Below are 27,943 nucleotides of genomic sequence, written 5' to 3' on the forward strand. Positions count from 1 at the left end.
TCCAAACACTAAAGGGTCTTAGACAAGGAGATCCACTTTCACCTATTATTTTTAACATCGTCGCGGATATGCTTGCTATTCTCATTGCAAGAGCAAAGGAGGATGGGCAAGTTGGTAGTTTAGTTCCTCATTTGGTGGATGGGGTATATCGATTCTACAATATGCAGACGATACCATCTTGTTTATGGAGCATGATTTGGCAAAAGCTGTAAACATGAAATTAATTCTTTCTCTTTTTGAACAACTATCTGGTTTGAAAATAAACTTTCATAAGAGTGAACTTTTTTGTTTTGGCAAGGCCAAAGATGAAAAAGACGAGTATAGGAGTATTTTTGGATGTGAGATTGGCTCACTTCATTTCAAATATCTCGGAATTCCTATTCATTTTCGGAAACTTAGAAATAAGAAATGGAAGCCGATAGAAGATCATTTTGAGCGAAAGCTTGCTGCATGGGTGGACAAATTGCTATCTTATGGGGATAGGCTCGTTCTAATAAACTCGGTCTTGTCTAGTCTACCAATGTTTCTACTCTCATTCTTTGAAATACCTAAGGGGGTAAGGAAAAGACTTGATTTTTATAGGTCTAGATTTTTCTGGCAACCTAAAGAACAGGGGGGTCTTGGCATTGAGGTGCCTGATATTAAGAACAAATACTTACTTAGGAAATGGTTATTCAAAATGCTGACAGAGGAAGGTGTTTGGCAAGAGTTGATGACAAACAAGTATCTTGGGAGTAAATCTCTGTCTCAAGCCCAGTCTAAGCCTACAGATTCCCTCTTTTGGAAGGGGATTATGAAGGCTAAAGATGATGTTTTTAAGCGGGGTTCCTTTACTGTAAGAGACGGTATGAAGACCAGGTTTTGGGAAGACACCTGCTTAGGTGACACGCCCCTGAATATCCAATATGCTAGTTTATATAATGCGGCCACAACTAAAAATGTCTTAGTCGCCGACGTCCTGGGTAATGTACCACTAAATATAAGATTTAATAGGATGTTAACTGGAGATAGATGGGATACTTGGATCTCTTTAGTGGAAGGTTGATGGCTGTCCACTTAACAAATGAACCAGATAGTTATGTATGGAAACTCTCTTCCACTGGTTTTCTCAGTTAAATCTTTGTATGCTGATTATTTGAATGGACATACTGTTTTCTTGAAAAAATACTTGTGGGAGATGAAGGTACCACTCAAGATTAGGATGTTTATGTGGTTCCTTTACAACAAGGTTATTCTAACAAAAGATAACCTGCAAAACGAAGATGGAATGGGTGTACTGATTGTGTCTTTTGTGGTCAAAGAGAAACAATAGATCACCTTTTCATTGCTTGCCATTTTTCCCGTTTAGTTTGGAGAGTAGTGCATTTTACTTTTAATATACCTCCACCCATGAATATAACTAATTTGTTTGGTAATTGGTTAAATCAGATTGATAAAAAAAACAAAGGAACGAATCCGCATTGGGGTTTGTGCTTTACTTTGGACAATTTGGAATTATCGGAATGAGGTCGTTTTTAACAGTGTGCTAATCCAAATTTCTTACAGGTTATTCATAGGACGGCTTCGTTGATTCACCTATGATCATACCTCCTTCCTGTGGAGCAGCGGGAACCTTTGGATACCGGATGCAATCGTTTGATGGCGGTCGTTCGGGCTATCTTCAGCCAGGGTGGCTGGTTGCAATCTAGACGCATTGAAGATGGCAATTAGACTTTTTTTTGGTTTCATCTCTATTTCTTTGGCTGATTTTTACAGCCACTTTGATTGACCCATGAGCGGGGTGTAATATCAGTTTACTGGATGTTCTGATACTCTACAATTGTGCTTTAATAAAACGGTTGTGTGCATCTTCTAGATGCAGAGGCTGGGGCTATAAGCTCCCATTTCGAAACAAAAACATTCTACTTCTGCTCTCTCATGATTTATAAGGCATTATTGAGAAAATTGACAAATGCATAAGGCATCCCCAATAGAGAGCATGTGGTTTGACAAAACAGAACCCTCCTTCATGTAGTCTGGAACTTGGTCTGTAAGCCTAGGAGGGTTGGGATTGATAACTTGCATGTACAGAATGGATGCATGGATGCATGCTCCCTAAACACATTTATAAATTCTTCAATAAGAAGTAGTATCCTTTGGTTCGTTTGGTCAGGATAGCCTACTATGAATCAACCTTGTCCACTGCTAATTACAGTGATTGTTCCTTTTGGTGGATAGACTGCCTTAACCTGCATTCCGTTTCGATGACGAGATTTCCAACCTCCTCGAGACACAGGGCAGCATCAACAATTCCGCCACAGAGACTCTCTGGGTTACTCACCTCCACCACCAATGATATGATAATCCGAGAGACTCCTATGCAACAGGCAATTGCAAGGCTGCAACACAGGAAAACAAAGGCCATCACAAGGCTGCAACGTAGGAAAATGGAAAATAATTAAGTTGCTTTCTGTTCAACATGCTCGAATTGCTAGCTAGTCAGTCTATCTAGGTTTCTTTTTTCCTTGAACAACATGCATAAGTTGGCTACTGGTTTAATTAAATTGCTTTGCTCAACATGATAAAGTTGGCTACTGAAAGTAATTAACTTTCTTTTTTTCTCAGTATACTCAGGTTGTGTTTTACAGTCTAGCAAGGTTTCTTTGCCTTGAACAACATGCATAAGTTGGCTACTGGTTTATTTGATTTTCCTTGCTCAACATACTTAAGTTGGCTACTTAAAGAAATCAAGTTGCTTTCTGTTCTACATGCTCAAATTTCTAGCTGGTCAGTCTAGCTAGGTTTCTTTAGTTGCTTCACCAACTATATTAAGTTGCACACAAGTATTACCTGCAGGCCACAGCCGCTGTGTTAGCGCCGGAGAGTCTCGACCCGAAGCTCGTGCACAGGTACCTCAAGGACGTGGACTTGCTCATGGCATAGGTGTGCCAAGCGAGCTGTGGTAGACAGTGCACCGTATAGCATTTTAACGACTATAGTCCTGCTTGTCTTGAACCATAGCAATCCGATCGGGTGAAGCAGGAAAACTCTACAGATATGTGGTAGTAGGACTAGTACCAATAGTAGTTGGCATGCTTTTTGTGGCTGCAATGCATGTTTCTGATGGCTTATTGTCTCCTAACTGGAGCAAATATGTGAAAACTGTGTAGCATCTCGTAATCAGAAACAATGACATCCAAGCTACTGTTTATGGTTTTATATGACTCCATAACTGGAGAGGTGTCACTTAGGATCTTTCCATTTCACTCACATTCTACCTCAGCTCTCTCATGATGTATAAGGGCATTATTGAGGAAATTGACAAATGCATAAGGCATCCCCAATTAGAGAGCTGAGCATGTGGTTTAAGGATATGGCTGGTTGCAAGTTTCAAATGGACATCCTACCATGATGTGGGAAGGTAAGTAGTCTGATCGTGAACTGACACTCCGACTCCCTCACATGAACTAGCTTGTATCTATCTCTATTAGCAAGGATCTGAGTCAGGATCAGCTTCATAATGTCTTCCATCTCTCATTGTCTGAAGAAGCATGCTCTGAAGTTCAAGCACTGCATCAGCTTCTGGGAGACATTCAGTTCCGCATTATTCAGGACATTTGGCAGCAAAGGGTGCCAATCCCTGTACTTCCCACGGAAATTTCTATGCCGAGGGGAGCAACCTAGGCACCGGGTGGACCATCAACATATCCAGACGCTGGGTAAGTTGAACATCTCGTCTTCCCAGCAACAGCCAACGTTCAAGCACATCCGTCCTATTTTTCATATCCTTCTTCAGAAGCAATATTTATACAGGTCTTTATGTTGGTCAGACGTGCCATCTTAACTGTCACTGTCAGAATGGATTGCATTTTCAACGGAGTGTAGCTGAGCCTTCAGAGATGCAGGAAAAACTTCATGAAGAAACTTGCAATGGTTAACCCTGAACAAAAGTAGGATATTGGTTTGCCTCGTCACTTTCATGCGAGATAAACCCTGATTTGTGACAACAAAGTGGGTGATCTAGTTTCCTACATGATGAGATTATTATCGGCCATCCGACGAAATGTATCTTTCATGTCATTCTCTCTTATTGAACTTCTCAGAACAGTATACATCGGAAGTACTACTTTAGTTGAAACAGTGAGACAAACCATCAATAGCAGTACATGGTATAACTGGAGCATGCCCTCCAGCGCAGCAAAGCGTGAGCTTCTATGCAATTTCGTAAGCTGACGGGAGCAACCTAGGCACCGGGTGGGCCATCAATGGCACGGCCCGCTGCAGCAGCAGAGAAAAGGCCTCCTCCATGTTCAACTTATCCGGCATCTGGCCCGCCGGCAGCTCCCAGTCAAACGAGTGCACCAGGGTAGCGGTTGTAACGGTGACCATCCGCAAGCCCCAGCTTAGGCCCGCACATATCCTCCGGCCCGCCCCAAACGGTATCAGCCCGAAATCACCTCCCTTGAGGTCGACATTCTCATGCGACCCTCCTGGGAGGAACCGGGCGGGCCGGTACTCCAGCGGGTCAGGCCATAGGGCTGGGTCACGGGCGATGCCCCACACATTGACCAGTAGCTCAGTGCCCCTTGGGATGTGATAGCCGGCGACCTCACACTCCTCGGAGGCCACTCGGGGAAGTGAGAGCGGCGTCGACGGATGCAGTCGGAACGTCTCCTTGATGATGGCATTGAAAAACGTGAGTCGTGGCAGGTCAGACTCCGAGACGAGCCTGTCACGGCCCACGACAGCATCTAGCTCCTCCTGGGCCTGGTTCAGGATGTCTGGGTGCCTGATCAGCTCCGCTACTGCCCACTCCACTATACTCGACGTTGTCTCTGTTCCCGCCACAAACAAGTTCTGCATATAAGTTGATAAAGATCATTAGAAAAATGATTTTGGGTTTTGTTAATTCTGAATCGACTAGGATTCTCTTAAGTCTCAATCGGTTCTAAAAGTGCCACTTCAGGTTAGTCAAAAAAATGCAAACTGATGAAGAAGTGAGTAACTGAAGTTGCACTTTTCTGAATCCATCGAAACAGAAGACTGAGGCGTAGATGAACCCGAAAAAGCACATAATGTATGTCCCTTTCGGCCTGTAATGTTCCATATATTTAAGGTACTAGTTGATGACAACATCAAAGTTATTACCAGTATAAGCGCCTTGACGTCAGTGTCGGTGATCTTGTCCTCCTCGCCGCCAGTGAGCGACTTGTCTTCCTGCACCATCGCAAGCAGCAAGCCCAGCAGGTCCCCCTTACCTTCCTCCACCACGGTCGTCTTGGCTCCGGTCCTCCTCTCGGCGATTATCCTGTTCATCACGTCGTCGAACCGGCGGTGCAGCTTCTTCAGCCTCGCGACCACACCCTGAGGGTCGAGCCACCGGAGGGCCGGCACAAAGTCCCCGACGTTAAGAACCCCGCCCACCTCCATCACCTCCAGCACAATCTCCTTGAAGTCCCTGGCGCCATCGCTTCCGAACACCCGAAGCCCCACCGCCGCCCGAGACAGGCCGTTGGTCGTGCACACGTTCGCCGCCTTGCCGACCGCCACCAGCGCCCCGGCCTTGGCAGCGTCCGCGAGGGACCGCACCATGAGCGCGGCCTCCCGTTCCCTGAAACCGCGGAGATCATCGAGCGCACGAGCCGAGAAGATGTTGACGGCGCACACCTTGCGCATGGCGCGCCACCGGGGGCCGTAGGGCGCAAACACCACGTCCTGGTAGTTGTACGCCATGTGCTCGCCGCCAGAGTTGGGCGGCCGGCTGCTGAACTTTGCATCGTGGGTGCGGAGGAACTGCTCGGCCACGGCAGCTGACCCGGCCACCACCACCACGGAGCTGCCGAACCGGAGCCGGAGCACGGGCCCATACACCTTGGTCATCTCATGCAGGGTCTGGTGCATCTTGCCGCCCAGCTGCGGGAGGTTCCCAAGCACCGGCCAGCCCCTCGGGCCGGGTGGCAGCGGCGCACGGCGCCTCTTGCCGGCTCGGAAGAAGACATAGCATATGGTAGCAGAGATGGCCAGAGTGGAGAGCAGAAGTGGGAGCGGGATGTCCATGCCGGCCAGCTCGCTGCGCATGCACGGCAAGTGTTCGATCCGGTGTGCATGTATGTATGCATGGGATATAGGATAAACGGGGGTAGGTGAGATACTGGAAGGGTGACACGTCTCGTCCGGCAAGTTCAGACTCAACTTTTCACGTACCAAACTCCTATAATATGGTACCTGGCAACTTTCAGTCACCTACTACTCCGTACTACAAGTACACTATCATACACACAAGTTTCATTTCTCAGGGTTTAAGGGTCGCCCTACTCACGCTGGACTACTGGAGAAAAATCTAGTATTGAAGGGCTGGCTATTCATAGCATATTAAAAAAATAGCCCAAATCTACTGAATGTTTCCAAAGAGCTAAAATGATAGATCATTTCTCACATGGGGAGAATATTAATGGTGCCGCCATTGGAGGCATGCTAGTTTTTTTTTTTGACGATCTGTTTTGAGGCATACTATAAAAGACCAAACCTAATAATGTTTCAGAGGAAAGAGCTACACAGGGTCCCATGGCCCATGTTGGTACTGCTCAAGGCCCAAAACTGTCAGATGTTTAAGAGGTAAGAGCCCATGTTGGCACTGCACACTGTGCAGGGGGATCCTAGTACCCAAGGATCAATTTATGCAAAACAAAAACCCGAGGATCAATTTGTGCTAGCACATTTCATGCTTGCAGATTGCAAAAGTCACTATTCAGGCATTACATGTGCTGAAAAGAAAATGGTTCATGTCAGAGCTGCCGCGTATGAGGTACATGCATGTGATGTCATGTGGTGAGGTGATGTGATGTGATCCACATGTACAAGCTTTGTGTTTGAGATACCGTGTTCGTTGATGTGATGAGAAGAGACACACATGGTCGTCCTCCTGTGCAAGCAAGAGCAGTGCATTTCTAATGTGGCAAAATGCCAACACAAATACAGGAAATAAACTAAAAATAGACTGGATCTAATTGGCTGCAGCAAGCAAAGAAAAAGTACAAAGCAACCCTTAGTTTTCCTTCCTCTCTTTCCATTTTTGTTAAATTCACTGCATTGTTGTCCCAATAGTTGACAGCAAGCTGTTACCTTCATTCCTTTCAGGCTTCAGCCTTGCAGCTTTTACTACTCGAAAATATTCATTTGATCAAGTAAAATATTCTGCTTATCCACGAGTTTGTTCTAAGATAAGATGTCATGCCCACACTGAACCCAATTCTTTGGGTTTTTTTTTTACTTTTGGTCCTCATGATGGAATTTTCTGTGAATAAAAAAATGGCGTGTCTTGGTACAGGCAAATAACCATCATACAGGACCTACTTCAGGCAACTTGAGCACCTGAAGCACAGCTGGATTGCTGCTAGTGTCTCTATGGCTTACATCAGCAACCACCAACAAAGCTTGCACACAATCTAAAGGCTTCCAGTATGTATTGCGGCTGGTAAAGGACAGAAGATGAAGATATACATCGTTGGACTGCTACAGTGAGGTGGAGTGCAAGAGTTAGTCATAGAAGAGCACACCGTGGAATGCGCCAGGGCCTCAGGATCAGGAGACATGGGCCCTGGTATCCAGAGGTGTGAGGGAGTGGCAAACTTAAGGCTTAAGCTGCACAAGATTTTATCAGTTAAGGTGCTTGTATATAAAGCCTGAGAAGAGGTACTCCCTCCGTTCTTTTTTAATTGACTCGAATTTAGTACAAGTTTGTACTAAATCCGAGTCAATTAAAAAGGAACGGAGGGAGTACATTTTAAGCCAAGGCAGGTGGTAGTGCAATTGCCAATTGCTGCACCTGGATAAGAGGAAAATAGTGCCTGTCTCAAAGGATAAAGAACTTGAAGGAGATGATGACAGTTGGGAGCCTTGAAGAATCAATGTCTGCATCCAAAGGTGAAGATCAAACTTTTTAAAATGTCCTTGTTTTCTATACTCTTTGACCATGAATACCATATTTCATTTGGGCCGCTTTTAAAGTTTCTCTTCCCAAAACAAATTGATGACATGCAGTTCTGTTAAACTTAGGGTTTGCACACTGAAAATTTGTGTGTTCTGTGGCAGGTATGGAAATGCCGGTGGGCGTGCAAGATGGCCTGAACATAGATGAAAAGTATGCCAAAATGCTGCGCACAGAGTCTAACATGCTCTTTTTATCTAACAAGGATGAAACTGAAGCCCTTCTTCAGCCTCAACAAGATATCATCCTTCCAATGCTTCACAATATGATGCAGAAAATAAAATCTAGTGAAATTGAGCTTGCAATGGCTGGTTACTTTGATGCCGGTCTTGAGGCCTCAAAGATCTGCAAGCAGCTACTGAGGAACATCAAGAACACCCAAAGCAACTACCAATCAATGGAAAGCTTCCTTGCAAGCATTTTGGGATGTACCACTGCCACTAGTAGTACTTCCCTTGCACTGGAAACGTTCCCTGTTGGAGGCAACCCTTTCAGCACAACCACAAGAAGCAATTTCAGACAGATTCATGACAAGTACTCTTCCGTACTCCAGACCATCAAATCAAGCCACAAGAAAGTGTCAAGGAAGCTCAAGATAGTGAAAACAATCAAGAAACTTTCAAGGACTTGCCTTATCATAGCATGTGGTGTGGTTGCCATCGCCACTGCAGCACACCTGATGTTCTTTAGCCCTCTTTTTGGGTCTGCGCTCATGGGGCTCTGCCCTATGGCACTGAAGAGGAGGATCACAAGGCTGAAACGATCCAAGACAAAGTCTTTGCAGCGGTTGCAGGAGCAACTCGATACTGCCGCGAAAGGCACGTACGTTCTTGGTAGGGACTTCGACACGGTGAGCCACCTTGCAGTGCGCCTTTCTGATGGTATTGAGCGGGAGAATTCAATGGCGATGTATTGCAAGGGGATGGTGGATGAGAAGTTTCAAGTGCATGAGATGGTGATGGAGCTGAGGAGGAGTTGCTGTAACTCTAGGAGACTGGCTGAGGAGCTAGAAGAGCACGTGGGCCTGTGCCTTGCTACAATCAATAGGGCTAGAGTTTTGGTGATCGAAGAGATCTCCAAGCAAGCATGAAAGCAGCTCTCAGTTTGTATAGTGTAGACATTCATGTTTAGGAGTACTTCACAGATGTTTTTTTAGATTGTGCTAGGAATTTGTAGATCAATACATTAAGATAAAAAAATAGAACAAATACCGCTTCGACAAAAGAAAGAAAATCAAGGAAAAAATATACAAACTGGCAACGAGATGCATGGTCTGCTTTGCTGCGCAGGCACGGCCAAGTGTTCGATCGAGTGTGCATGTATGTATGCATGGGATTCAGGATGAACAGGGGTAGGTAGATACTAGATAGGTGACATGTCTCGTCTGGCAAAGCTCAGCCGCAACATCTAACAGATACCAACTCCTATATAATCAGGCATGATACGTTGCAACTTTCAGTTACCTACTACTCCCTACTACACTATCATATATATACTCACTCCGATATGGAAATTATTTCCGAACGGAGGTTGTACACGTTTCGTTTTGTCGCCTAGTACTTATACTGGACTTCTGGAGCAGTAAGTGATGAAACTATGTACGGGAATGTGCTTTCATATTTCGTTCACAGAGATATGCAATTTTGGGCTTCCTTGCCTCCCGTCGGCCATCACCGATCTGCCTCGCCTCTTGTGACATTAGGGTCACGGAGGCACAATGGATCCTGGTCCTTGTGGACGGGAGGGCTCCATGATTTGATACTTTACTTAGTCTCCTTAGGGTTTGTGTCCTAATCAAAAAAGCTGTGGCGGTGGTGACTCCATGGAGATGGAATAAAGTCCACCCCGTCCCGGCGGTGCGTCTAGAGTCGCCGGAGGGCGTGCGTCTCCTGTCGGTGTTCCTTCTGATTGTGCTTTGTTGAAGTGTATAAGTAGATTGCATAACCATTTCCATCAGTTCGTCCATGAAGCTTGACATGGTATCAGAGGTCTCGAGTTCGAGTCCTGGCTTTCGTAATTTATCCTAAAATTGTTGTTGCCTCCTCGGAGTCCTCGTATAGGCACGTATAGGCCCATTGAGCCCGCCTCTGACTCTAGACGTGTTGACTTTTGGTGACTTTCGGACTTTTGGTTTCCACCAGTTCGGACTTTTGATTGCGTTGGCTAGTGCATGAAGCTTGATATGGTATCAGAGGCAAGGTCTCGAGTTCGAGTCCTGTGTGGCGAAAATATTGCTGGTGCCCCCTCCGTCCATGTGAAAGGCCTTTGTCTACCTCTGAGTTCCACGTGTTGACCTTCTCTTCTCTTCTCCCGTCATACGTGAGGAGGGGTGTTGATACGTCTAAGTGGATTGCCCAGCCCTTTCCATCAGTCCGGACTTTTGGTTGCGTTGGCTAGTGCATGAAGCTTGACATGCTTCTCTTCATCGATGACGATTATTTTCTCGTGATTGTCTTTTGGGGCCTTAGCACGGCGACTTCCCGTTAATCTACTTCAATAAGCTCTACTACGAGGCTCCATTGAGGCGAGAGGCTAGGACGGTGGGCGCCTTCGGCTCATTCGAGTGCTTGTTATCGTTGCTAGGTGGTCCAAGGACCTACTTGTAATTTATATTACTTTTAGGTTTTCTTGTACTACCGTCGATGAGTATGAATAGATCGGTGGATTTTTCGCAAAAAAATAAAGTGTTGATGGTATCATCCATGCATAAAAAAGGGCTAAAACCGATCAATCACTTGATCATAGCAAATTTACATCGGACGAGATATGAAAAAGTATAAGATAGATAGAGCATCTACCTAGCTTATTGGCGTTATAACGAGAAACTATGGCATTCAAACCAACGCTACCCTGCCATCTGATTCCTGAACTCTAGTCCTAGCCCATGTTATTTCAGCCTACAACAGAAACAAAAGATCAGATCTATATACCATCTAATTTAATCAATAGAGAGCACGAATATACATACCTCTCTATCCCAGTTGGTACGAAGCATCATCACAAGCAGAGCTAATATTTGCACTGCCATTGCACATATGATCCCCAACCAAAGCCCCTGCCACAAACAAAGGCGACTCAGACTAGAAACCAGGCACAATATATCCTACCAGAACTGCACAAAAGATGGTAGAACTTACCATGCCACCGATCTTCAGAACAAATGCAAAGATAACAGCTGAAGGGATGCCAACAGCATAGTAAGCACACAGGTTGATGAAGGAGCATACTTTCTGCCAGCCAACCCCTCTAGCAGCACCTTAAGATTAATAAACAGATAAAGTCAGCTAAATCTACCAGGGATTGGTAGGATAGATCGTTTCTCATACGAGGAAAATCCAATATTAAAGAGCTGGACATTTAAAGCATATTAAAAAAAGCCCAAACCTACTAATGTTTCCAAAGAGCCACAAGGATAGATAATTTCTCATGTAATATAATATTAAAGTGTTGCCATTTGAAGCATACTATAAAAGGCCAGACCTAATAATGTTTAGGAGGAAAGAGCTACACAGGGGCCCATGGCCCATGCTGGCACTGTTCAAGGCCCAGACTGTCGGATGTTTGAGAGGAAAGAGGCCATGTTTGTACTGTGCACTGTGCACTGTGCAGGAGACCCTACTACATGAGGATCAATTTATGCAAAAGAAAACCCGAGGATCAATTTATTATTTGTGATAGCACATTTCATGCTTGCAGATTCCAAAAGTCACTATTCAGGCATTGCATGTGCTGAAAAAAAGCTCATGTCAGAGCTGCCGCGTATGACGTATATACGTGTGATGTCATGTGGCGAGGTGATGTGATCCACATGTACAAGCTTTGTGATTGGGATAATCACCCACATGTACAAGCTTTGTGTTTGGGATACCGTGTGTGTGGTTTGTTTTTTTAGAACTGGATACCATGTTCATTGATGTGATCAGACACAAAAGCCAGGTCGTCCTCCTGTGCAAGCAAGAGCAGTGCATGTCAAATGTGGCAAGGTGCCAACCGTCAGGATTTAAAAATGAAAGACTGGAATATAATTGGTTGCAGCAAAGCAAAGCAAAGTAAATAGCAACCCTTAGTTTTCCTTCTTATATTTGCATTTTTACTATATTCACTAAATCCTTATCCAAATAGTTTACAGCAAAGCTGATACCTTCACCCTCTTTAACTCTGCTACTTTTACTCCTTTAAAACATAAATTTGATCTGGTAAAATTTTCCGAACTCAAATCCACCAGAATGTTTCTTTGCAAAAGTACATGTTCCAAAATGTTATGGTATGCCCAACTAGTACCCAACTCTTTTGTTTTCACTTTTAATCCTCTTGGATGGATTTTCTAAAGATGTTGCATACACATATGAAAAAAACCCTGTGTTTTGGTGCAGGCAAGTAAACCATAATGAAGGAAGCTATACTTCAGGCAACTTGAGCATCCGAAGCACAAATTGATTACTGCTAGTGTCTCAGTAGCTTACAACAGCAACAACACCAAGAACGCTTGCACACAATCTAAAGGGCTCCAGTATGTATGGCGGCTGGTAAAGGACAGAGATGAAGATATACCGCGTTGTAATGCTACAGTTATGTGGAGTGCAAGGGTTGGTCATACAAGAATACATCGTGGAACTGCCACAGCCTCGTGGGCCCCGATATCCAGGGAGTGGCAAACTTAAGGCTTAAGCTGCACATGTTTGGGCAACCCTTTTAAGCCCGGGCAGAGGTACATTTTAAGCCAAGGCAGGTGGTAGTGCAATTGCAAATTGGTGTGGATAAAAGAAAACAGATGCTCGTCTCAAAGGATAAAGAACTTGAAGAAGATGATTACATTTGGGGGCCTTGAAGAATCAACGTCTGCATCCAAAGGTGAATATCAAACTTTTTAAATGTCCTTGTTTTCGATTGGCAGTGGCAGCTTTTCAGGTTTCTCTTTCCAAAACAAGTCGATGACATGCGGTTCTGTTATATTTAAGGTTTGCAAACTGAAAATTTGTGTGTTCTCAGCAAGGTATGGAAATGTTTGTGGGCGTGCAAGATGGCCTGAACATAGAGGAAAAGTATGTCAACATGCTGCGCACAGAGTCTAACATGCGCTTTTTATCAAACAAGGAAGAAATTGAAGCCCTTCTTCAACCTCAGCAAGATATCATCCTTCCAATGCTTCACAACATGCTGCAGGAAATAAAATCTACCGAGATTGAGCTCGCGGTGACTGGTTACTTTGATGCCAGTGCTGAGGCTTCAGAGGTCTGCAAGCAGCTACTGAGGAACATCAAGAACACCCAAAGCAACTACCAATCAATGGACAGCTTCCTAGCAAGCATGTTGGGATGTAATACTGCCACTAGTAGTACTTCCCTTGGAATGGAAACATTCCCTGTTAGAAGCAACCCTTTCAGCACCACCACCAGAAGCAATTTCAGACAAGTTCATGACAAGTACTCCTCCGTACTCCAGACCATTAAATCAAGCCACAAGAAAGTGGCAAAGAATCTCAAGATAGTGAAAACAATCAAGAAGCTTTCAAGAACTTGCCTTATCATGGCCTGTGGTGTGGTTGCCATCAGCTCAGCAGCACACCTGATGTTATTTAGCCTTCTTGTTGGGTCTGCAATCATGGGGCTCTGTCCCATGCCACTCAAGAAGAGGATCACAAGGCTGAAGCGCTCCAAGACAAAGTCATTGCAACGGCTGCAGGAGCAACTCGATACTGCTGCAAAGGGCACCTACGTTCTTGGTAGGGACTTTGACACAGTGAGCCACCTAGCAGTGCGCCTCTCTGACGGTATTGAGCGGGATAATTCAATGGCGATGTATTGCAAGGGGATGGTGGATGAGAAGTTTCCAGTCCAGGAGATGGTGATGGAGCTGAGGAGGAGTTGCTGTAACTCTAGGAGACTGACTGAGGAGCTAGAAGAGCACGTGGGCCTGTGCCTTGCTACAATCAATAGGGCTAGAGTTTTGGTGATCGAAGAGATTTCCAAGCAAGCATGAAAACAGCTTTCATTTTGTATAGTGTAGACATTCATGTTTATGAGTACTTCATGGATGTTTTTTTTTAGATTGTAGTAGGAATTTGTACATCAATACATGAAGATAAAAAATAGGACAAATACGGTTTCGACAGTAAGAACTAACCTTGCCACCGATCTTCGAACAAATGCACAGTATAACGACCGAAGGGATACCAACAGCATAGTAAGCACACAGGTTGGTATCCCTTCAGCTGTTATCTTTGCATTTGTTCTGAAGATCGGTCATTGCAGCGGCTGCAGGAGCAACTCGATACTGCTGCAAAGGGCACCTACGTTCTTGGTAGGGACTTTGACACGGTGAGCCACCTTGCAGTGCGCCTCTCTGACGGTATTGAGCGGGAGAATTCAATGGCGATGTATTGCAAGGGTATGGTGGGTGAGAAGTTTCCAAGTGCATGAGATGGTGATGGAGCTGAGGAGGAGTTGTTGTAACTCTAGGAGACTGGCCAAAGAGCTAGAAGAGCACGTGGGCATGTGTCTTGCTACAATCCATAGGGCTAGAGTTTTGGTGATCGAAGAGATATCCAAGCAAGTATAAATACAGCTGCCAGTTTGTATAGTGTGGACATTCATGTTTAGGAGTACTTTACAGATGTTTTTTAAGAATGTGCTAGGAATTTGCACATCAATACATTAATACAAAAATTAGGACAATTACGGCTTCGACAAAAGAAAGAGAAAAAAACTACCAGTTGGTGACAGTTTGAGCAAAACTAAAAGTATCAACTGCAATTTTCTTGCGTGATTATTTTAAGATGCTTCTTCTATTATCAATGTATATATGAAAACTATCCGAGATTATTCATGAAATATCCTTAAAAGGAGCCCGTTTCGAAATACTTGTTAGCAATTTATGGTTTGAAAGTTAATACCGTATTGATTAATAGTTTAAGTTCAGTCTGATGGCTACTACGCAAAGGGAACATGCTTGGCCCAAACCAAACAGCACTAGTATTGACAGAAAGTGTGTTAAGCAGCTATGGAATATGATATTCTGTTTACACATATGACTTGCTCACGATCGAGAAACTTACAGTATAGTAGACGCCAAAAAAAATACTAGGATGTGTTTTGTACGCCATACCTGATAGCGTGCATTGTAGGCCATCCATGAAGTTAGAAGTAGCAAGAATTGGCATCATTATGGATACATACTTTGCCACCTCTTCTTCATTGCTGTACATGTAACCCCAGACATCACGTACACAAATTGTGATGATACCTACAAGAAGGCCTTCTACTAGGCACATAATTCCTGAAATAAGAATCGATAGCCGTGCTGCTTGTGGATTCCCCGCGCCTAATTCATTGGACACTCTAATACTGCGTAGAAACATTAATCATGAACTGAAACTGGTTAAGTACAAGTTTGAGATGTGTCTCAGAAAATGAAAGGAAACGGGTGCGATTCTGAAATTTGTGTTCCTGACCTTATCGCACCGCTCGAGACCACTTGGAATTGTATAAACCATCCACATTGTGTTCAGGCTAGAAAAGTGAAGCTATGGTTAGTTCACATAACCAAGCATCTGAAAGCATAATATGCCAAGCTGGCCAACTTCATTGTTCATGATTATTGTGAGAAATAGAAAAGGGAAGGTGTGTCACATAGTGCTACCTGGCAGGTGATTTGAGTGTAACAGGTAACTAGTCTTGTTATAGAGCAACAATGCTGGAGCTACCAGAATTCATCTTCTTATTAGTAATTCTGAGTACTGTAATGCATGAGGGCATTTTTGTAGTTCAGTTTCCTTACCTGATGGATAAAATTGAAGTTTCCAGTTTTGGATTTGGTAGAAAACCTGCAAGGAGAACCACCATCTCAAATGCCCAAGTACTCCAAGCTGAACTATGTTGCGAGTCAAACAACGTCCATGAAGAAAGAAGGTGGTAAACCACACATCACTTTTCGCCCAATTGTAAAGACATGCTTATTGCCGAAATACTCATTAGCAAGACATTGTTCTATTAAGATTACCAGGTCATAAATGTAGATGGAATGGCAAGGCCCAAATACATGTTGACATCCTTTAGCACCGCACTTGACCATCCATGCCAGTTCCTTCCGCCAGCTTCAGAGAATTTCACATACATCACTAGCAGTACCACATTGAACCAGTAAGATATCGAGGTCGCCAAAGCCGCACCTCTGCTGGCAAGACCGGAATTCTGAACAAGGAACCAGCACAGCAGAATGTGGAATACGAACGTCACTCCAGAACAGACTACCAGCGGGTGGACGATGCTTTGGGCCTGCAGGAACTTTGTAAGGCACTGGAGCAAGCCGTACGCGAAAATACCAGGGATCAACAGCCGGGCGTAGACTCCAGCCTCGTATGATATCTCTGGATTTTGACCGAGAGCGACGAGGATTTGGCCGGTGAAGGCCAACACGAAGGCCAGCGGAACGCTCGCGAGCATGAGAACGAAGATTGCCCTCTGAGCGTGTGTCCCCAGCATACCGTACTGCTTTGCTCCGTATGATTGCCCACACAGTGTGTCCAGCGCGCTTCCCATTCCCAGCTGGCGCGTTGCGATGGAACAAACAGGCACAGTTATTATCAGTAAGTTTACTTGCAATTTGTAGTATGCATCACCTAGTAGTAGAGCATTAGAAAAAAGTGCTTGTAAAGAGGACACCCTGTTGTTACTTTCTGCTGATTTTGCTAAAACGTGCCTTGGAAACGAGTAGTAGCTACTAGGCGGCCGCGTTGCATTTTCGAATCAATTGGCTGTTCAGCTCTGGAACGAACAATTTGTCCATGCTTCGCAATCAGGAGCGGTACCACGAGGCGAGGCTTACCAGGACGCTGAAGCCGGTGACGTTGGCGAAGGAGGAGGCGACGGAGGCGCCGGAGAGGGAGAGCTCGCCGAGGTGGCCGGCGAACATGACGGAGACCACCTGCAGGCTGTACTGCAGCAGGCTGCACGCGACCAGAGGCGCAGCGAGCACCACCTGCCGCCGCACCTCGTCCCGCGCCGTCGGTGGCGCCGGCGTGGAGGCGCGGGGCGAGAGGAGGGGCGAGGACGCCGCCATGGCTTCCGGCGCGTCGCCTCGTTCGCCCATTTCCGCCCAAGCTGGCCGTTGACGAACCTCAAGGGAAGGAAGGGGGGACGCACGCTGGCCGTTGCTGTCGCGGTGAGGCGCGGCGGCGCAGGTGAAAGGGGAACGAAAATTATGGGCCCAGTTTGGTAGTGTTGGGCTAAATTGGGTTTGGACTTGGCCCAAAAGCTTTTAAGTAGTACTATTGCACAGAAGCCTACCTATAGCACTATCCTTACCTGGGTTAAAAATACGAAAAATAATGGGTCTCGGAGTATACTTGTTGGAATGTGTCTCCAATGTTTTCGCATAGGAAGTCAGAGTATCGGACACATGTACTTTGGACTCCCATAAATATGGAGTGCCATGTGATGAAATGGTAGTGTTGTTTCGATGTTGGCCTCTTCGTCGCCGCCTGCACGTCCATGAAGATCGTTGTCAATGGTGGAAGCCGGACATGCATCTTGTACATTGACACGCTCAAGAGCGCTACGAAAAGGCATCATGGAGCCTTCTTGGGAGGTCAATCCAACCACTTGGGCAGATTGAACTTCTCATGACCTTCCGGAGCAAGCGAAATCGGGTCGGTCAGCGAGCCGGGCCGCGACAGCATACCTTCAATGAGTTGCGGGGAATAGGGACGGCGTCGGGCAACAAGTATTTTCACATTTGCAGGTAATGGGGACGGCGTCAGGATGTTGAGGTCGATGCTTGGACCTGCCGACACATACGATAGACTCTCCGACCTCCGGCGACGTGTCCCTCGACAACCCGAATATATAGCGTCGGCGCGTGGGCTAATGAGTGCGGGGATTTGTTTGCAGGCAAGTGCGAGCTCGTCACCAGGGCGTTGGTCAACATGTGGCGGTTGATCATGAGTACCTTCTCACCCTGATTCGAAGGGTGACATACCATCGGAAGGTTCAACATCTCTCCCTAGAGCATATATGCACACATAGGACGATTTTCCAAGGAACGAGATAACAAGCACGAAAACCTCTTTAAAAGATGTTGTCGACCACAACACTAACCACCTAGCAAGACACAAACGATAGGACGGGGTAACCAAAATAAGACACGACAATAATAAGGTGCCAACATCGCCATGCAATGCGAGAACTCACATGTGACAGGTCCAAGGGCTTTGAATCAATGGCAAGAAGAACCACTTGTGGAAGAGCTCCGGCCGAGCATGCCAACACCACACCTCGGGAAACACCAGCATAGGTAGACCACGAACTAAACACAACATGAGCACCTTCCCGCAGTCCCTAGACGACACCTCCAAGGAGTAAACGATGCCTGAACAGCGTCGCCGCCCACTCCGGGGATTAGTGATTTCACCCATGCTCAGGGGAATGAGGTGCAGGGGATGTACCTCGACCTCGACTACAAGTAGGCAGAAGGTGTTCGAAACATTGTTGACATCGTGACCGCCATTGCTGGCACTACACCATGGACCAAACAAGAGGGCAGAGAACTGCCGGTAAAAGTCCACCTAAGCAGGCAATTTAACCGCCAGGAAAAATAACTGCCGGCACAAGTAAGAGAGGGCAGACTTGCTGCCGGGACAGATGGAGGAGCACCGGCAAACAAATTGCCAGCAAGTGTCAAAACATATGGCGGCCCATATTCTGCCGGTACAACTTGATCCCGGCCCATCAACTGCCGGTACATCTGTGGCGAGAAACTTACAGTATAGTAGACACCAAAAAAAAATACTAGGATGTGTTTTCTACGCCATACCTGATAGCGTGCATTGTAGGCCATCCATGAAGTTAGAAGTAGCAAGAATTGGCATCATTATGGATACATACTTTGCCACCTCTTCTTCATTGCTGTACAGGTAACCCCGTACATCACGTACACAAATTGTGATGATGACTACAAGAAGGCCTTCTACTAGGCACATAATTCCTGAAATAAGAATCGATAGCCGTGCAGCTTGTGGATTCCCCGCGCCTAATTCATTGGACACTCTAATACTGCGTAGAAACATTAATCATGACTGAAACTGGTTAAGTACAAGTTTGAGATGTGTCTCAGAAAATGAAAGGAAACGGGTGTGATTCTGAAATTTGTGTTCCTGACCTTATCGCACTGCTGAGACCACTTGGAATTGTATAAACCATCCACATTGTGTTTAGGCTAGAAAAGTGAAGCATGGTTAGTTCACATAACCAAGCATCTGAAAGCATAATATGCCAAGCTAGCCAACTACTTGTTCATGATAATTTTGAGAAATGGAAAAGGGAAGGTGTGTCACACAGTGCTACTGGCTGAGATGCACAGAGCACACGGATTGCTGACCTGTCTCATTCCCATCAACGGAAACAACTCCTCATGTGTTAATTGATAGTGCAAGATGACTATTGTTTTCCCAATAATGGTCTCATCAAATTTCGATCCTCCCTAAATTGAGGCATTGATGGCTTTGAGGCATGCGAGCGGCCAGGCCGGTAATCAACTCAATCACCGCCTAGGTTTCCCAACTATTAGCTTTGAGAGTGCTAGCTAGCCACAGAGAGCAACAACTTGATTGATTGGTCTATTTTTCTTAGAGCAGGTCTAACAGGCCCCTTATTTGTCTGCCCCGTATAACACGAGTTTCTCGCCCCGTATCCTAAAAGTGCGTCTTGCTGAACCATTTCGTCTAGCAGACCCCGTATTCCGCCCTGTATTTTTAAAAATTAAAACCCCGGGAAAATTAAACCATAGTTCATCTTCATTGATCATACACTGGATCATACATATACATAGCAATCTACTGCGATCCTAGCTACTCGAGGATGATGAATGGCACGAAAGGCTCCCTGGCGGCAGCCTCTTTCGCCTGGAATTCCGCCACGGCGGCGATGGCCGTCGCCTCCTCCTCTGCCTCCGCCCGAGCTTTCTCGGCGGCATCCGCCTCGGATTCGGCCACCGCACGCCGGATGGCCGCCTCCTCCTCCGCCGCCTCCTCTTTCTCCGCACCGCCTTCGCCCTCCATGCCGCCTTCGCCGCGCGGTCACGCTGCCACTCGGTGAGCCACTTCTCGAAGGCTTCGCCGCTCATCGGCTTGAGCGGCGGATCTTGCCGGTACCACCGCCCACCCGCGGCGTACTCCCGGAGCGCATCCGGCACGTAGAGCGCGCCGGCGTACCGGCACGCCGCACGGCGGCTCCCCGCGGCGGAGCGCTTGCACTTGAGCCGCCAGGCTTCCTCCACGGTGTCCGGCGAGCGGGATCGCTTCGATCCGCTCGCCGGCGAGGCGCTACTACGGCGGCGGGAGTCCATGCAGGTGGCGGCGGGTGGAATGCGGCGCGGGGGAGGGAGGAATTGCTCGCCGGAGCAGGGTGGAGGCGGCGGCGGCGCACGGCGGAGCTAGGGTTGCGAGTGAGGGGTTAACCCCTCACTCGCACCTGCGCCCGGTATAAGTAGGGGGCGGAGGGGCCGATTTCCTGGGCCCCGTATTCCGCCGAAACGGGGCGGCCCGAATACGGGGCCTGCTAGACGGTCCAAACCGCGCCTGCCCCGTATCTCGCCGGAATTTTACGGGGTGGGCGGGTTATAAGGGGCATGTTAGACATGCTCTTACCCCAGTAACGTGTAGCTCTTGATGTGTCTCAACTCCGTTCGGCAACTTACATGTAGCTCTTGCTGTGTCTCGACTCGACTCCGTTCGGCAACATATATGACGATGGTGAAACACGACTTACCGAGCGCGAAACAAGCCATGAGCCCTTAAAAGATGATGATGTAGCAGCATGATTGATACCTCTATTTTTAACCCAATAATGTGTAGCTATTGATGTGTCTCAACTCCGTTCGGCAACTAGCTCTTGCTGTGTCTCAACTCTGTTCAGCAACTTACGTGTTGACTTTTGGTGACTTTCGGACTTTTGGTTTCCACCAGTTCGGACTTTTGATTGCGTTGGCTAGTGCATGAAGCTTGATATGGTATCAGAGGCAAGGTCTCGAGTTCGAGTCCTGTGTGGCGAAAATATTGCTGGTGCCCCCTCCGTCCATGTGAAAGGCCTTTGTCTACCTCTGAGTTCCACGTGTTGACCTTCTCTTCTCTTCTCCCGTCATACGTGAGGAGGGGTGTTGATACGTCTAAGTGGATTGCCCAGCCCTTTCCATCAGTCCGGACTTTTGGTTGCGTTGGCTAGTGCATGAAGCTTGACATGCTTCTCTTCATCGATGACGATTATTTTCTCGTGATTGTCTTTTGGGGCCTTAGCACGGCGACTTCCCGTTAATCTACTTCAATAAGCTCTACTACGAGGCTCCATTGAGGCAGAGGCTAGGACGGTGGGGCGCCTTCGGCTCATTCGAGTGCTTGTTATCGTTGCTAGGTGGTCCAAGGACCTACTTGTAATTTATATTACTTTTAGGTTTTCTTGTACTACCGTCGATGAGTATGAATAGATCGGTGGATTTTTCGCAAAAAAATAAAGTGTTGATGGTATCATCCATGCATAAAAAAGGGCTAAAACTGATCAATCACTTGATCATAGCAAATTTACATCGGACAGATATGAAAAAGTATAAGATAGATAGAGCATCTACCTAGCTTATTGGCGTTATAACGAGAAACTATGGCATTCAAACCAACGCTACCCTGCCATCTGATTCCTGAACTCTAGTCCTAGCCCATGTTATTTCAGCCTACAACAGAAACAAAAGATCAGATCTATATACCATCTAATTTAATCAATAGAGAGCACGAATATACATACCTCTCTATCCCAGTTGGTACGAAGCATCATCACAAGCAGAGCTAATATTTGCACTGCCATTGCACATATGATCCCCAACCAAAGCCCCTGCCACAAACAAAGGCGACTCAGACTAGAAACCAGGCACAATATATCCTACCGTAACCGCACAAAAGATGGTAGAACTTACCATGCCACCGATCTTCGTAACAAATGCAAAGATAACAAGTCGAAGGGATGCCAACAAGCATAGTAAGCACACAGGTTGATGAAGGAGCATACTTTCTGCCAGCCAACCCCTCTAGCAGCACCTTAAGATTAATAAACAGATAAAGACAGCTAAATCTACCAGGGATTGGTAGGATAGATCGTTTCTCATACGAGGAAAATCCAATATTAAAGAGCTGGACATTTAAAGCATATTAAAAAAAGCCCAAACCTACTAATGTTTCCAAAGAGCCACAAGGATAGATAATTTCTCATGTAATATAATATTAAAGTGTTGCCATTTGAAGCATACTATAAAAGGCCAGACCTAATAATGTTTAGGAGGAAAGAGCTACACAGGGGCCCATGGCCCATGCTGGCACTGTTCAAGGCCCAGACTGTCGGATGTTTGAGAGGAAAGAGGCCATGTTTGTACTGTGCACTGTGCACTGTGCAGGAGACCCTACTACATGAGGATCAATTTATGCAAAAGAAAAACCCGAGGATCAATTTATTATTTGTGATAGCACATTTCATGCTTGCGCATTCCAAAAGTCACTATTCAGGCATTGCATGTGCTGAAAAAAGCTCATGTCGTAGCTGCCGCGTATGACGTATATACGTGTGATGTCATGTGGCGAGGTGATGTGATCCACATGTACAAGCTTTGTGATTGGGATAATCACCCACATGTACAAGCTTTGTGTTTGGGATACCGTGTGTGTGGTTTGTTTTTTTAGAACTGGATACCATGTTCATTGATGTGATCAGACACAAAAGCCAGGTCGTCCTCCTGTGCAAGCAAGAGCAGTGCATGTCAAATGTGGCAAGGTGCCAACCGTCAGGATTTAAAAATGAAAGATCGGAATATAATTGGTTGCAGCAAAGCAAAGCAAAGTAAATAGCAACCCTTAGTTTTCCTTCTTATATTTGCATTTTTACTATATTCACTAAATCCTTATCCAAATAGTTTACAGCAAAGCTGATACCTTCACCCTCTTTAACTCTGCTACTTTTACTCCTTTAAAACATAAATTTGATCTGGTAAAATTTTCTGAACTCAAATCCACCAGAATGTTTCTTTGCAAAAGTACATGTTCCAAAATGTTATGGTATGCCCAACTAGTACCCAACTCTTTTGTTTTCACTTTTAATCCTCTTGGATGGATTTTCTAAAGATGTTGCATACACATATGAAAAAACCCCGTGTTTTGGTGCAGCAAGTAAACCATAATGAAGGAAGCTATACTTCAGTGCAACTTGAGCATCCGAAGCACAAATTGATTACTGCTAGTGTCTCGAAGAGCTTACAACAAGCAACAACACCAAGAACGCTTGCACACAATCTAAAGGGCTCCAGTATGTATGGCGGCTGGTAAAGGACAGAGATGAAGATATACCGCGTTGTAATGCTACAGTTATGTGGAGTGCAAGGGTTGGTCATACAAGAATACATCGTGGAACTGCCACAGCCTCAGGGCCCTGATATCCAGGGAGTGGCAAACTTAAGGCTTAAGCTGCACATGTTTGGGCAACCCTTTTAAGCCTGGGCAGAGGTACATTTTAAGCCAAGGCAGGTGGTAGTGCAATTGCAAATTGGTGTGGATAAAAGAAAAACAGTGCCTGTCTCAAAGGATAAAGAACTTGAAGAAGATGATTACATTTGGGGGCCTTGAAGAATCAACGTCTGCATCCAAAGGTGAATATCAAACTTTTTAAATGTCCTTGTTTTCGATTGGCAGTGGCAGCTTTTCAGGTTTCTCTTTCCAAAACAAGTCGATGACATGCGGTTCTGTTATATTTAAGGTTTGCAAACTGAAAATTTGTGTGTTCTGTAGCAGGTATGGAAATGTTTGTGGGCGTGCAAGATGGCCTGAACATAGAGGAAAAGTATGTCAACATGCTGCGCACAGAGTCTAACATGCGCTTTTTATCAAACAAGGAAGAAATTGAAGCCCTTCTTCAACCTCAAGCAAGATATCATCCTTCCAATGCTTCACAACATGCTGCAGGAAATAAAATCTACCGAGATTGAGCTCGCGGTGACTGGTTACTTTGATGCCGAGTGCCGAGGCTTCGCAGGTCTGCAAGCAGCTACTGAGGAACATCAAGAACACCCAAAGCAACTACCAATCAATGGACAGCTTCCTAGCAAGCATGTTGGGATGTAATACTGCCACTAGTAGTACTTCCCTTGGAATGGAAACATTCCCTGTTAGAAGCAACCCTTTCAGCACCACCACCGAAGCAATTTCGGACAAGTTCATGACAAGTACTCCTCCGTACTCCAGCACCATTAAATCAAGCCACAAGAAAGTGGCAAAGAATCTCAAGATAGTGAAAACAATCAAGAAGCTTTCAAGAACTTGCCTTATCATGGCCTCGTGGTGTGGTTGCCATCAGCTCAAGCAGCACACTCGATGTTATTTAGCCTTCTTGTTGGGTCCGCAATCATGGGGCTCTCGTCCCATGCCACTCAAGAAGAGGATCACAAGGCTGAAGCGCTCCAAGACAAAGTCATTGCAACGGCTGCAGGGAGCAACTCGATACTGCTGCAAAGGGCACCTACGTTCTTGGTAGGGACTTTGACACAGTGAGCCACCTAGCAGTGCGCCTCTCTGACGGTATTGAGCGGGATAATTCAATGGCGATGTATTGCAAGGGGATGGTGGATGAGAAGTTTCCAGTCCAGGAGATGGTGATGGAGCCGAGGAGGAGTTGCCTGTAACTCTAGGAGACTGACTGAGGAGCTAGAAGAGCACGTGGGCCTGTGCCTTGCTACAATCAATAGGGCTAGAGTTTTGGTGATCGAAGAGATTTCCAAGCAAGCATGAAAACAGCTTTCATTTTGTATAGTGTAGACATTCATGTTTATGAGTACTTCGCGGATGTTTTTTTTTAGATTGTAGTAGGAATTTGTACATCAATACATGAAGATAAAAAATAGGACAAATACGGTTTCGACAGAAGAACTAACCTTGCCACCGATCTTCGGAACAAATGCACAGATAACAGCTGAAGGGATACCAACAGCATAGTAAGCACACAGGTTGGTATCCCTTCAGCTGTTATCTTTGCATTTGTTCTGAAGATCGGTCATTGCAGCGGCTGCAGGAGCAACTCGATACTGCTGCAAAGGGCACCTACGTTCTTGGTAGGGACTTTGACACGGTGAGCCACCTTGCAGTGCGCCTCTCTGACGGTATTGAGCGGGAGAATTCAATGGCGATGTATTGCAAGGGTATGGTGGGTGAGAAGTTTCCAGTGCATGAGATGGTGATGGAGCTGAGGAGGAGTTGTTGTAACTCTAGGAGACTGGCCAAAGAGCTAGAAGAGCACGTGGGCATGTGTCTTGCTACAATCCATAGGGCTAGAGTTTTGGTGATCGAAGAGATATCCAAGCAAGTATAAATACAAATTGCCAGCTTTGTATAGTGTGGACATTCATGTTTAGGAGTACTTTACAGATGTTTTTTAAGAATGTGCTAGGAATTTGCACATCAATACATTAATACAAAAATTAGGACAATTACGGCTTCGACAAAAGAAAGAGAAAAAAACTACCAGTTGGTGACAGTTTGAGCAAAACTAAAAGTATCAACTGCAATTTTCTTGCGTGATTATTTTAAGATGCTTCTTCTATTATCAATGTATATATGAAAACTATCCGAGATTATTCATGAAATATCCTTAAAAGGAGCCCGTTTCGAAATACTTGTTAGCAATTTATGGTTTGAAAGTTAATACCGTATTGATTAATAGTTTAAGTTCGATCCGATGGCTACTACGCAAAGGGAACATGCTTGGCCCAAACCAAACAGCACTAGTATTGACAGAAAGTGTGTTAAGCAGCTATGGAATATGATATTCTGTTTACACATATGACTTGCTCACGATCGAGAAACTTACAGTATAGTAGACGCCAAAAAAAATACTAGGATGTGTTTTGTACGCCATACCTGATAGCGTGCATTGTAGGCCATCCATGAAGTTAGAAGTAGCAAGAATTGGCATCATTATGGATACATACTTTGCCACCTCTTCTTCATTGCTGTACATGTAACCCCGGACATCACGTACACAAATTGTGATGATACCTACAAGAAGGCCTTCTACTAGGCACATAATTCCTGAAATAAGAATCGATAGCCGTGCTCGCTTGTGGATTCCCCGCGCCTAATTCATTGGACACTCTAATACTGCGTAGAAACATTAATCATGAACTGAAACTGGTTAAGTACAAGTTTGAGATGTGTCTCAGAAAATGAAAGGAAATGGGTGCGACTCTGAAATTTGTGTTCCTGACCTTATCGCACTGCTGAGACCACTTGGAATTGTATAAACCATCCACATTGTGTTCAGGCTAGAAAAGTGAACTATGGTTAGTTCACATAACCAAGCATCTGAAAGCATAATATGCCAAGCTGGCCAACTTCATTGTTCATGATTATTGTGAGAAATAGAAAAGGGAAGGTGTGTAACATAGTGCTGCTGGCAGGTGATTTGAGTGTAACAGGTAACTACTCTTGTTATAGAGCAACAATGTTGGAGCTAACATAATTCATTTTAATTCTGGGTACTGTAATGCATGAGGGCATTTGTAGTTCAGTTTCCTTACCCGATGGATAAAATTGAAGTTTCCAGCTTTTGGATTTGGTAGAAAACCTGCAAGGAGAACCACCATCTCAAATGCCCAGTACTCCAAGCTGAACTATGTTGCGAGTCAAACAACGTCCATGAAGAAAGAAGGTGGTAAACCACGCATCACTTTTCGCCCAATTGTAAAGACATGCTTATTGCCGAAATACTCATTAGCAAGACATTGTTCTATTAAGATTACCAGGTCATAAATGTAGATGGAATGGCCAGACTTAAATACATGTTGACGTCCTTTAGCACCGCCCTTGACCATCCATGCCAGCTCCTTCCGCCAGCTTCAGAGAGCTTCACATACATCGCTAGCAGTACCACATTGAACCAGTAAGATATCGAGGTCGCCAAAGCCGCACCTCTGCTGGCAAGACCTGTATTCTGAACAAGGAACCAGCAGAGCAGAATGTGGAATATCAACGTCACTCCAGAACAGACTACCAGCGGGTGGACGATGCTTTGGGCCTGCAGGAACTTTGTAAGGCACTGGAGCAAGCCGTACGCGAAAAGACCAGGGATCAACAGCCGGGCGTAAGCTCCAGCCTCGAACGATATCTCTGGATTTTGACCGAGAGCAACGAGGATTTGGCCGGTGAAGGCCAACACGAAGGCCAGCGGAACGCTCGCGAGCATGAGAACGAAGATTGCCCTCTGGGCATGTGGCCCCAGCATATGGTACTGTTTTGCCCCGTATGATTGCCCACACAGTGTGTCCAGCGCGCTTCCCATTCCCAGCTGGCGCATTGCAATGGAACAAACAGGCACAGTTAGTAGAGCATTATGAAAAAGTGATTCTGAAGATGACACCCTGTTGTTACTTTCTGCTGAATTTGCTAAAAAGTGCCTTGGAAACGAGTAGTAGTAGCTCCTAGGTGGCCGCGTTGCATTTTCGATCAATTGGCTCTTCAGCTCTGGAACGAACAATTTGGTCATGATTGGCAATCAGCAGCTGCACCGCGAGGCTTACCAGGACGCTGAAGCCGGTGACGTTGGCGAAGGAGGAGGCGACGGAGGCGCCGGAGAGGGAGAGCTCGCCGAGGTGGCCGGCGAACATGACGGAGACCACTCGCAGGCTGTACTCGCAGCAGGCTGCACGCGACCGCAGGCGCCGCGAGCACCACCTGCCGCCGCACCTCGTCGCGCGCCGTCGGTGGCGCCGGCGTGGAGGCGCGGGGCGAGAGGAGGGGCGAGGACGGCGCCATGGCTTCCGGCGCGTCGCCTCGTTCGCCCATTTCCACACAAGCTGGCCGTTGACGAACCTCAAGGGAAGGAAGGGGGTCGCTGGCCGTTGCTGTCGCGGTGAGGCGCGGCGGCGCAGGTGAAAGGGGAACGAGAATTATGGGCCCAAAAGCTATTA

The 27,943-nt window shown here is 46.0% G+C and overlaps 3 protein-coding genes and 2 pseudogenes across 3 annotated transcripts; 2 read left to right on the forward strand and 3 right to left on the reverse strand.

Annotated features, from left to right (window-relative positions):
* Positions 1-4,045: 4,045 nt before the first annotated feature.
* LOC124684077 (flavonoid 3'-monooxygenase CYP75B4-like) lies at positions 4,046-6,042 on the reverse strand. Its single transcript, XM_047218479.1, has 2 exons — positions 5,128-6,042; positions 4,046-4,836 (listed from the first exon to the last, which is right to left on the reverse strand). Exons 1-2 carry the CDS (start codon positions 6,034-6,036, stop codon positions 4,192-4,194), a joined length of 1,554 nt encoding a protein of 517 aa, XP_047074435.1. The 5' UTR covers positions 6,037-6,042; the 3' UTR covers positions 4,046-4,191.
* A 2,030-nt stretch (positions 6,043-8,072) lies between these two features.
* On the forward strand, positions 8,073-9,056 carry LOC124684078 (UPF0496 protein At1g20180-like). The gene has a single exon (XM_047218480.1). It carries the CDS (start codon positions 8,073-8,075, stop codon positions 9,054-9,056), a length of 984 nt encoding a protein of 327 aa, XP_047074436.1.
* Positions 9,057-10,734: 1,678 nt separating this feature from the next.
* On the reverse strand, positions 10,735-16,898 carry LOC124684080 (annotated as a pseudogene).
* Positions 12,962-13,945, forward strand: LOC124684081 (UPF0496 protein At1g20180-like). Its single transcript, XM_047218481.1, has one exon. The coding sequence runs from the start codon at positions 12,962-12,964 to the stop codon at positions 13,943-13,945; it is 984 nt and encodes a 327-aa protein (XP_047074437.1).
* Positions 16,899-21,501: 4,603 nt separating the features above from the next.
* Positions 21,502-27,788, reverse strand: LOC124661026 (annotated as a pseudogene).
* Between the last annotated feature and the right edge of the window lie 155 nt (positions 27,789-27,943).

The sequence above is a fragment of the Lolium rigidum genome, chromosome 1 (assembly GCF_022539505.1).
Source record: "Lolium rigidum isolate FL_2022 chromosome 1, APGP_CSIRO_Lrig_0.1, whole genome shotgun sequence".
Classification (NCBI taxonomy): Eukaryota; Viridiplantae; Streptophyta; class Magnoliopsida; order Poales; family Poaceae; genus Lolium; species Lolium rigidum.

Coding starts and splice junctions, on each gene's coding strand:
- LOC124684077 (XM_047218479.1), bottom strand. CDS start 6,036: ATGGACATCCCGCTCCCACTTCTGCTCTCCACTCTGGCCATCTCTGCT. Junction 4,837..5,127: donor ACGTCAAGGCGCTTATACTG/GTAATAACTTTG, acceptor ACTTATATGCAG/AACTTGTTTGTGGCGGGAAC.
- LOC124684078 (XM_047218480.1), top strand. CDS start 8,073: ATGGAAATGCCGGTGGGCGTGCAAGATGGCCTGAACATAGATGAAAAG.
- LOC124684081 (XM_047218481.1), top strand. CDS start 12,962: ATGGAAATGTTTGTGGGCGTGCAAGATGGCCTGAACATAGAGGAAAAG.